Source organism: Petromyzon marinus, unplaced genomic scaffold, assembly GCF_048934315.1.
Source record: "Petromyzon marinus isolate PM22_M1 ecotype Great Lakes invasive population unplaced genomic scaffold, UKy_Petmar_22M1.pri1.0 PM_Scaffold_524, whole genome shotgun sequence".
Classification (NCBI taxonomy): Eukaryota; Metazoa; Chordata; class Hyperoartia; order Petromyzontiformes; family Petromyzontidae; genus Petromyzon; species Petromyzon marinus.
In genome coordinates this window covers 49,608-60,473 of record NW_027423529.1, presented here as the reverse complement: position 1 = coordinate 60,473, position 10,866 = coordinate 49,608, and the positions used below count along the sequence as shown (strand labels likewise).

The 10,866-nt window shown below is 55.5% G+C and overlaps 1 protein-coding gene across 8 annotated transcripts in view; it reads right to left on the bottom strand.

Annotated features, from left to right (window-relative positions):
- Positions 1 to 6,615: 6,615 nt before the first annotated feature.
- LOC142923451 (uncharacterized) overlaps positions 6,616 to 10,866 on the bottom strand; it is a 52,201-nt gene continuing 47,950 nt past the window's right edge. For 6 of the 8 annotated variants that reach the window (XM_076064567.1, XM_076064568.1, XM_076064565.1 and 3 more), the window contains one exon: positions 6,616 to 9,809. In XM_076064567.1, the coding sequence (XP_075920682.1) occupies positions 9,684 to 9,809 (126 nt within the window). In that variant the 3' untranslated portion in view covers positions 6,616 to 9,683. The remainder of the gene's footprint in view (positions 9,810 to 10,866) is intronic. The other 2 variants (XM_076064566.1, XM_076064569.1) reach the window with 2 other exon arrangements.

Sequence of the window (10,866 nt, the reverse complement as noted above, 5' to 3'; positions counted from 1 at the left end):
TCTATCTGTGTGTTTCTGTGTGTGTGTAACTCTCCACGTGTCTATGTGTGTGTCTCTCTCTGTGTGTGTCTCTCCACGTGTCTGTGTGTGTCTCTCTGTGTGTGTGTCTATGAATAGAATCTTCACAGTCAAAGTCAAGATTAAATTTAACTCGCTCCATCCCCCTCCTCCCATTGGCTGATCCAAAAACTAACCCCGCTCATCCTCCCCCTGAACTCTCACCCCTGAACTCTCACCCCTGAACTCTCACCCCCTGAACTCTCACTTCTGAACTCGCACCCCTGAACTCTCACCCTGTGTGTGTCATTCACCCCTGAACTCTCACCCCCTGAACTCTCACTTCTGAACTCTCACCCCTGAACTCTCACCCCCTGAACTCTCACCCCTGAACTCTCACCCCTGAACTCTCACCCCTGAACTCTCACCCCCTGAACTCTCACTTCTGAACTCTCACCCCTGAACTCTCACCCCTGAACTCTCACCCCTGAACTCCCACCCCTGAACTCCCACCGTGTCTCTCTCCCCGTGTCTCTCTCTCCCCGTGTCTCTCTCTCCCCGTGTCTCTGACTCTCCCCGTGTCTCTCTCCCCGTGTCTCTCTCCCCGTGTCTCTCTCTCCCCATCTCTCTCTCTCCCCGTGTCTCTCTCCCCATCTCTCTCTCTCCCCGTGTCTCTGACTCTCCCCGTGTCTCTCTCCCCGTGTCTCTCTCTCCCCGTGTCTCTCTCCCCGTGTCTCTCTCTCCCCGTGTCTCTGACTCTCCCCGTGTCTCTCTCCCCGTGTCTCTCTCCCCGTGTCTCTCTCCCCGTGTCTCTCTCCCCGTGTCTCTCTCCCCGTGTCTCTCTCCCCGTGTCTCTCTCTCCCCATCTCTCTCTCTCCCCGTGTCTCTCTCCCCGTGTCTCTCTCTCCCCGTGTCTCTGACTCTCCCCGTGTCTCTCTCCCCGTGTCTCTCTCCCCGTGTCTCTCTCCCCGTGTCTCTCTCTCTCCCCGTGTCTCTCTCCCCGTGTCTCTCTCTCCCCGTGTCTCTCTCCCCGTGTCTCTCTCTCCCCGTGTCTCTCTCCCCGTGTCTCTCTCCCCGTGTCTCTCTCCCCGTGTCTCTCTCTCCCCATCTCTCTCTCTCCCCGTGTCTCTCTCCCCGTGTCTCTCTCCCCGTGTCTCTGACTCTCCCCGTGTCTCTCTCCCCGTGTCTCTCTCCCCGTGTCTCTCTCTCCCCATCTCTCTCTCTCCCCGTGTCTCTCTCCCCGTGTCTCTCTCCCCGTGTCTCTCTCCCCGTGTCTCTCTCTCTGTGTCTCTCTCTCCCCGTGTCTCTCCCCGTGTCTCTCTCTCCCCGTGTCTCTCTCCCCGTGTCTCTCTCTCTCTCTCTGTGTCTCTCTCCCCGTGTCTCTCTCCCCGTGTCTCTCTCTCCCCGTGTCTCTCTCCCCGTATCTCTCTCCCCGTGTCTCTCTCTCCCCGTGTCTCTCTCCCCGTGTCTCTCTCTCTCCCCGTGTCTCTCTCCCCGTGTCTCTCTCCCCGTGTCTCTCTCTCCCCGTGTCTCTCTCCCCGTGTCTCTCTCTCCCCGTGTCTCTCTCCCCGTGTCTCTCTCTCCCCGTGTCTCTCTCCCCGTGTCTCTCTCTCTCCCCGTGTCTCTCTCCCCGTGTCTCTCTCTCCCCGTGTCTCTCTCCCCGTGTCTCTCTCTCCCCGTGTCTCTCTCCCCGTGTCTCTCTCCCCGTGTCTCTCTCTCCCCGTGTCTCTCTCCCCGTGTCTCTCTCTCCCCGTGTCTCTCTCCCCGTGTCTCTCTCTCTCCCCGTGTCTCTCTCCCCGTGTCTCTCTCCCCGTGTCTCTGTCTCCCCGTGTCTCTGACTCTCCCCGTGTCTCTCTCCCCGTGTCTCTCCCCGTGTCTCTCTCTCCCCATCTCTCTCTCTCCCCGTGTCTCTCTCCCCGTGTCTCTCTCTCTCCCCGTGTCTCTCTCCCCGTGTCTCTCTCCCAGTGTCTCTCTCTCTGTGTCTCTCTCCCCGTGTCTCTCTCCCCGTGTCTCTCTCCCCCGTCTCTCTCTCTCCCCGTGTCTCTCTCCCCGTTTCTCTCTCTCCCCGTGTCTCTCTCCCCGTCTCTCTCTCTCCCCGTGTCTCTCTCCCTGTGTCTCTCTCTCCCCGTGTCTCTCTCCCCGTGTCTCTCTCCCCGTGTCTCTCTCTCCCCGTGTCTCTCTCCCCGTGTCTCTCTCTCCCCGTGTCTCTCTCCCCGTGTCTCTCTCCCCGTGTCTCTCTCTCCCCGTATCTCTCTCTCCCCGTGTCTCTCTCCCCGTGTCTCTCTCTCCCCGTGTCTCTCTCCCCGTGTCTCTCTCTCTCCGTGTCTCTCTCCGTGTCTCTCTCTCACCGTGTCTCTCTCTCACCGTGTCTCCCCCAGCGTCTCTCTCACCGTGTCTCTCTCACCGTGTCTCTCTTCCCGTGTCTCTCTCCCCGTGTCTCTCTCTCCCCGTGTCTCTCTCTCCCCGTGTCTCTCTCACCGTGTCTCTCTCCCCGTGTCTCTCTCTCCCCGTGTCTCTCTCACCGTGTCTCTCTCCCCGTGTCTCTCTCTCCCCGTGTCTCTCTCCCCGTGTCTCTCTCCCCGTGTCTCTCTCCCCGTGTCTCTCTCTCTCCCCGTGTCTCTCTCGCCGTGTCTCTCTCCCCGTGTCTCTCTCCCCGTGTCTCTCTCTCTCTGTGTCTCTCTCCCCGTGTCTCTCTCCCCGTCTCTCTCTCTCCCCGTGTCTCTCTCCCCGTGTCTCTCTCCCCGTGTCTCTCTCTCCCCGTGTCTCTCTCCCCGTGTCTCTCTCTCCCCGTGTCTCTCTCCCCGTGTCTCTCTCTCCCCGTGTCTCTCTCCCCGTGTCTCTCTCCCCGTGTCTCTCTCCCCGTGTCTCTCTCTCCCGTGTCTCTCTCTCCCCGTGTCTCTCTCCCCGTGTCTCTCTCTCTCCCCGTGTCTCTCTCTCCCGTGTCTCTCTCTCCCCGTGTCTCTCTCCGTGTCTCCTCCCGTCTCTCTCTCTCCCCGTATCTCTCTCCCCGTGTCTCTCTCTCCCCGTGTCTCTCTCCCCGTGTCTCTCTCTCTGTCACTCTCCCCGTGTCTCTCTCTCCGTGTCTCTCTCTCCCCGTGTCTCTCTCTCCCCGTGTCTCTCTCCCCGTGTCTCTCTCTCTCCCCGTATCTCTCTCCCCGTGTCTCTCTCTCCCCGTGTCTCTCTCCCCGTGTCTCTCTCCCCGTGTCTCTCTCTCCCCGTGTCTCTCTCTCCCCGTGTCTCTCTCCCCGTGTCTCTCTCTCCCCGTGTCTCTCTCTCCGTGTCTCTCTCTCCCCGTGTCTCTTTCTCCCCGTGTCTCTCTCTCTGTCTCTCTCCCCGTGTCTCTCTCTCCCCGTGTCTCTCTCTCCCCGTGTCTCTCTCCTCGTGTCTCTCTCCCCGTGTCTCTCTCCCCGTGTCTCTCTCTCCCCGTGTCTCTCTCTCTCTGTCTCTCTCCCCGTGTCTCTCTCTCTCCGTGTGTCTCTCTCCCCGTGTCTCTCTCACACCGTGTCTCTCCCCGTGTCTCTCCCCGTGTCTCTCTCCCCGTGTCTCTCTCCCCGTGTCTCTCTCCCCGTGTCTCTCTCCCGGTGTCTCTCTCCCCGTGTCTCTCTCTCCGTGTCTCTCTCTGCCCGTGTCTCTCTCACAACGTGTCTCTCCCCGTGTCTCTCCCCGTGTCTCTCTCCCCGTGTCTCTCTCTCCCCGTGTCTCTCTCTCCCCGTGTCTCCCCCCGTGTCTCTCCCCGTGTATCTGTCCCCATCTCTGTTTGTCTCATCTGGTCTGGGTCAAATTGACCCATTCCCATATCGAGTGTCGACACCAAAACCAACACCACCACCACCAAAACCAACATCACCACCAACACCACCACCAACATCAACACCATCATCACCACCATCACCACCATCAACATCAACACCATCACCACCATCACCATCATCAACCACCATGACCATCACCATCATCACCATCACCACCATCACCAACACCACCAAAACCAACATCACCACCAACACCGCCACCAACACCACCACCAACATCAACATCAACACCATCACCACCATCAACATCACCACCATCACCAACACCATCACCACCATCACCATCACCACCATCAACATCACCACCATCACCACTCACCACCACCACCACCACCAACCTCACCACCAACACCATCACAACACCACCAACACCAACACCACCACCACCATCAACATCAACACCATCACCACCATCAACATCACCACCAACACCACCACCAACACCACCACCAACATCAACATCACACCATCACCACCATCAACATCAACACCATCACCACCATCACCATCATCACCACCATCACCACCATCACCACCATCAACATCACCACCATCACCACCATCACCATCACCACCATCATCACCACCATCACCATCACCACTATCAACACAAACATCACCACCATCACCACCATCACCACCATCACCATCACCACTATCAATACCAACATCACCACCATCACCACCATCACCTCCACCATCATCACCACCATCACCATCATCAACAACATCACCACCATCACCTCCACCATCATCATCATCAACCCCATCACCATCACCACCATCACCATCACCACCATCACCACCATCAACATGAACACCATCACCACCATCACCACCATCACCTCCACCATCATCACCAACATCAACATCACCACCATCACCTCCACCATCATAACCACCATCACCACTATCACCACCATCACCACCATCATCACCATCAACACAATCACCACCATCATCACCACCATCACCACTATCAACAACATCACCACCATCACCACCATCACCATCACCACCATCACCATCACCACCATCACCATCAACACCATCACCACCATCAACATCATCACCACCATCACCACCATCAACACTATCAACACTATCAACATCAACATCACCACCATCACCTCCACCATCATCACCATCAACACCATCACCACCATCACCTCCACCATCATCACCACCATCACCACCATCACCATCATCACCATCACCACTATCAACACCAACATCACCATCACCTCCACCATCAACACCATCAACACCATCACCACCATCATCATCATCACCACCATCACCACCATCACCACTATCAACACCAACATCACCACCATCACCATCAACACCATCATCACCATCACCACCATCACCATCATCACCTCCACCACCATCATCACCACCATCACCATCGTCACCACAATGACCTTCATCCACCAGTGGGTGAGTGTATGGGGTGAGTGGGGTGAGTGAGTGGGTGAGTGGGGTGAGTGGGTGAGTGAGTTGGTGAGTGAGTGGGTGAGTGAGTGAGTGGGTGAGTGAGTGAGTGGGTGAGTGGGTGGGTGAGTGAGTGGGTGACTGAGTGAGTGAGTGGGTGAGTTGGTGAGTGAGTGGGTGAGTGAGTGAGTGGATGGGGTGAGTGGGGTGAGTGAGTGGGTGAGTGAGGTGAGTGGGGTGAGTGGGTAGGTGAGTGAGTAGGTGAGTGAGTGGTGTGTGAGTGGTGAGTGAGTGGGTGAGTGGATGGGGTGAGTGTATGGGGTGAGTGGGGTGAATGGGGTGAGTGGAGTGAGTGGGTGAGTGAGGTGAGTGGGGTGAGTGGGTAGGTGAGTGAGTAGGTGAGTGAGTGGTGTGTGAGTGGTGAGTGGGTGAGTAGGTGAGTGAGTGGTGAGTGAATGGGTAGGTGAGTGAGTAGGTGAGTGAGTGGTCTGTGAGTGGTCTGTGAGTGTTGAGTGAGTGGTGAGTGATATGTGAGTGGTGAGTGGGTAGGTGAGTGAGTAGGTGAGTGAGTGGTGAGTGAGTGGTGAGTGGGTGAGTGGGTGGGTGAGTGAGTGAGTGAATGAGTGAGTGGGTGAGTGGGTGAGTGGGTGAGTGAGTGAGTGGGTGAGTGGGTGAGTGGTGAGAGTGTGAGTGGGTGAGTGAGGGGGTGAGTGGGTGAGTGGTGAGTGAGTGGTGAGTGAGTGGTGAGTGAGTGGGTGAGTGAGTGGTGAGTGAGTGGTGAGTGGGTGAGATGGTGAGTGGTGAGTGAGTGGGTGAGTGAGTGGGTGAGTGGGTGAGTGGTGAGTGGGTGAGTGGTGAGTGCGTGGTGAGTGAGTGGGTGAGTGGGTGAGTGAGTGGTGAGTGAGTGAGTGGGTGAGTGAGTGGGTGAGTGGGTGAGCGGTGAGTGAGTGAGTGGGTGAGTGGGTGAGTGACTGGGTGAGTGAGTGGGTGAGTGGTGAGTGAGTGAGTGGGTGAGTGAGTAGGTGGGTGAGTGAGTGGTGAGTGAAAGAGTGGTGAGTGAGTGGGTGAGTGGTGAGTGGGTGAGTGAGTGGTGAGTGAGTGGTGAGTGAGTGGTGAGTGAGTGGTGAGTGAGTGAGTGGGTGAGTGGGTGAGTGAGTGGTGAGTGAGTGGGTGGGTGAGTGAGTGGGTGAGTGAGTGGTGAGTGAGTGAGTGAGTGGTGAGTGAGTGGGTGAGTGAGTGGTGAGTGAGTGAGTGGGTGAGTGAGTGGTGAGTGAGTGAGTGGTGAGTGAGTGGGTGAGTGAGTGGTGAGTGAGTGAGTGGGTGAGTGAGTGGTGAGTGAGTGGTGAGTTTAAGGAATAAGACCACAAAGTTTTTTGTCACCAATTATTTATTTACTACAGCCACTCACAGCCTGCAGTGGTGATGGTGATGATGGTGGTGGTGATGATGGTACAGATGATGATGGTAGTGGTGATGATGATGGTGATGATGGTACTGATGATGATGGTGTTGATGGTGGTGGTCATGGTGGTGGTGATGATGATGGTGGTGATGATGCTGGTGATGATGCTGTTGATGGTGATGATGCTGCTGATGCTGCTGCTGCTGATACTGATGATGCTGACGATGGTGATGATGGTGATGATGATGATGGTACTGTAGATGATGGTGATGATGATGGTACTGATGATGATGGTGATGATGATGGTACTGATGATGATGGTACTGATGATGATGGTGATGATGGTACTGATGATGATGGTACTGATGATGATGGTACTGATGATGGTGATGATGATGGTGATGATGATGATGGTACTGATGATGGTGATGATGATGGTACTGATGATGATGATGGTACTGATGATGATGGTACTGATGATGATGGTGATGATGATGGTACTGATGATGTTGATGGTGATGATGTTGATGGTACTGATGATGGTGATGATGATGGTGATGATGGTACTGATGATGATGATGGTACTGATGATGATGGTACTGATGATGATACTGATGATGGTGATACTGATGATACTTATGATGATGGTACTGATGATGATGGTACTGATGATGATGGTACTGATGATGATACTGATGATGGTGATGATGATGATGATGGTACTGATGATGATGGTACTGATGATGATGGTACTGATGATGATGGTACTGATGATGATGATACTGATGATGATGATACTGATGATGATGGTACTGATGATGATGGTACTGATGATGATACTGATGATGATGATACTGATGATGATGATGGTACTGATGATGATACTGATGATGATACTGATGATGATGGTACTGATGATGATGGTGATGATGATACTGATGATGATGATACTGATGATGGTGATGATGATGATGGTACTGATGATGGTGATGATGATGGTACTGATGATGGTGATGATGGTGATGATGATGATACTGATGATGATGGTGATGATGATGATACTGATGATGATGCTGCTGATGATGTTGATGGCTCAGCGACTGCTTTTATTGAACTTAAAATCACCCCAAAAATCAGCAGAATTCCAACTCGCGTTGAACCAAGCAGATATCAGTTTACTACACAGAGAGAGACACGGGGAGAGAGACACGGGGAGAGAGACACGGGGAGAGAGAGACACGGGGAGAGAGAGACACGGGGAGAGAGAGACACGGGGAGAGAGACACGGGGAGAGAGACACGGGGAGAGAGAGACACGGAGAGAGAGAGAGAGACACGGGGAGAGAGAGAGAGAGACACGGGGAGAGAGAGAGACACGGGGAGAGAGAGACACTGGGAGAGAGAGACACGGGGAGAGAGACACGGGGAGAGAGACACGGGGAGAGAGAGACACGGGGAGAGAGACACGGGGAGAGAGAGAGACACGGGGAGAGAGACACGGGGAGAGAGACACGGGGAGAGAGAGACACGGGGAGAGAGAGACACGGGGAGAGAGACACGGGGAGAGAGACACGGGGAGAGAGAGACACGGGGAGAGAGACACGGGGAGAGAGAGAGACACGGGGAGAGAGACACGGGGAGAGAGAGACACGGGGAGAGAGACACGGGGAGAGAGAGACACGGGGAGAGAGACACAGAGAGAGAGACACGGGTATAGAGAGACACGGGGAGAGAGACACGGGTAGAGAGAGACACGGGTATAGAGAGACACGGGGAGAGAGAGACACGGGTATAGAGAGACACGGGGAGAGAGAGACACGGAGAGAGAGAGAGAGACACGGGGAGAGAGACACGGGGAGAGAGACACGGGGAGAGAGAGACACGGGGAGAGAGAGACACGGGGAGAGAGACACAGAGAGAGACACGGGTATAGAGAGACACGGGGAGAGAGAGAGAGACGGGGAGAGAGAGAGACACGGGGAGAGAGAGAGACACGGGGAGAGAGAGAGACACGGGGAGTGATCTGGGTATAATGCGATCTAAGTCCACGAACACCCCACAGAGTAAATTGTGATTGCGAGATTACAACTTGAGATTGTTTATGAGTACTGAGTTTGTGTGGACGTGTCGGAGTGTCCGAGTGTGTCTGTGTCTATCTGTGTGTGTCTGTGTGAGTGTGTCTATGTGTGTGTCTATCTGTGTGTGTCTGTGTGAGTGTGTCTATGTGTGTGTCTATCTGTGTGTGTGTCTATCTGTGTGTGTCTGTGTGTGTGTCTGTGTGTGTGTGTCTGTCTGTGTGTCTGTGTGTCTATCTGTGTGTCTGTGTGAGTGTCTGTCTATCTGTGTGTCTATCTGTGTGTGTCTATCTGTGTGAGTGTGTCTGCATTGAATTATCTGAGTATCTGTATGTGAATGAGTGTGTAGGTGAGTGGGTGGGTGGGTGAGTGAATAAGTGAATGAGTGAGTGGGTGAGTTGAGTGAGTGGGTGAGTGAGTGGGTGAGTGAGTGGGTGAGTGAGTGAGTGGGTGAATGGGTGAGTGAGTGGGTGGGTGAGTGAGTGAGCGAGTGAGTGGGTGAGTAAGTGGGTGGGTGAGTGGGTGGGTGAGTGGGTGAGTGAGTCAGTGAGTGAGTCAGTGAGTGGGTGAGTGAGTGGGTGAGTGAGTTGGTGAGTGAGTGGGTGAGTGAGTGGGTGAGTGAGTGGGTGAGTGGGTGAGTGAATGAGTGAGTGAGTCAGTGAGTGGGTGAGTGAGTGAGTGAGTCAGTGAGTGGGTGGGTGTGTGAGTGGGTGAGTGAGTGGGTGAGTGAGTGGGTGAGTGAGTGAGTCAGTGAGTGAGTGGGTGAGTGAGTGTGTGAGTGAGTGAGTGAGTGGGTGAGTGGGTGGGTGAGTGAATGAGTGAGTGAGTCAGTGAGTGGGTGGGTGTGTGAGTGTATGAGTGGGTGAGTGAGTGGGTGAGTGGTGAGTGAGTGAGTGAGTCAATGAGTGGGTGAGTGAGTGGGTGAGTGAGTGAGTGAGTTGGTGAGTGAGTGGGTGAGTGTCTAAGCGAGTTTGTGCATTGCTTTAATGAATGCGCCAATGTCTGAGGCCAGCCCAGAACCGCCACCACCACCACCTCCACCACCACCACCTGCTTGCAGGAGAGTGTCCATCATCACTTGGTGGCCCTGCACAGCGAGGAGAGGGATGAGTCAGAGGTGAAGAGGTGGATCACGTGGTGGTGGTGGATCACGTGGTGGTGGTGGTGGATCACGTGGTGGTGGTGGTGGTTGATCACGTGGTGGTGGATCACGTGGTGGTGGTGGATCACGTGGTGGTGGCGGTGGTGGTGATGGTGGTGGTGGATCACGTGGTGGTGGTGGTGATGATGGTGGTGGATCACGTGGTGGTGGTGGTGGTGGTGGTGGATCACGTGGTGGTGGATCACGTGGTGGTGGTGGATCACGTGGTGGTGGTGGTGGTGGTGGATCACGTGGTGGTGGTGGTGGATCACGTGGTGGTGGTGGTGGTGGATCACGTGGTGGTGGTGGATCACGTGGTGGTGGTGGTGGATCACGTGGTGGATCACGTGGTGGTGGTGGTGGATCACGTGGTGGTGGTGGTGGATCACGTGGTGGTTGTGGTGGTGGATCACGTGGTGGTGGATCACGTGGTGGTGGTGGATCACGTGGTGGTGGTGGTGAATCACGTGGTGGTGGTGGATCACGTGGTGGTGATGGATCACGTGGTGGTGGTGGTGGTGGATCACGTGGTGGTGGTGGATCACGTGGTGGTGGTGGTGGTGGATCACGTGGTGGTGGTGGTGGTGGTGGATCACGTGGTGGTGGTGGTGGTGGATCACGTGGTGGTGGTGGTGGATCACGTGGTGGTGGTGGTGATGGATCACGTGGTGGTGGTGGTGATGGTGGTGGTGATGGATCACGTGGTGGTGGTGGTGGTGGATCACGTGGTGGTGGTGGTGGTGGATCACGTGGTGGTGGATCACGTGGTGGTGGTGGATCACGTGGTGGTGGTGGTGGTGGTGGATCACGTGGTGGTGATGGTGGTGATGGATCACGTGGTGGTGGTGGATCACGTGGTGGTGGTGGATCACGTGGTGGTGGTGGTGGTGGTGGATCACGTGGTGGTGGTGGTGGATCACGTGGTGGTAGTGGATCACGTGGTGGTGGTGGATCACGTGGTGGTGGTGGTGGTGGTGGTGGAGGTGGTGGTGGTGGTGGTGGT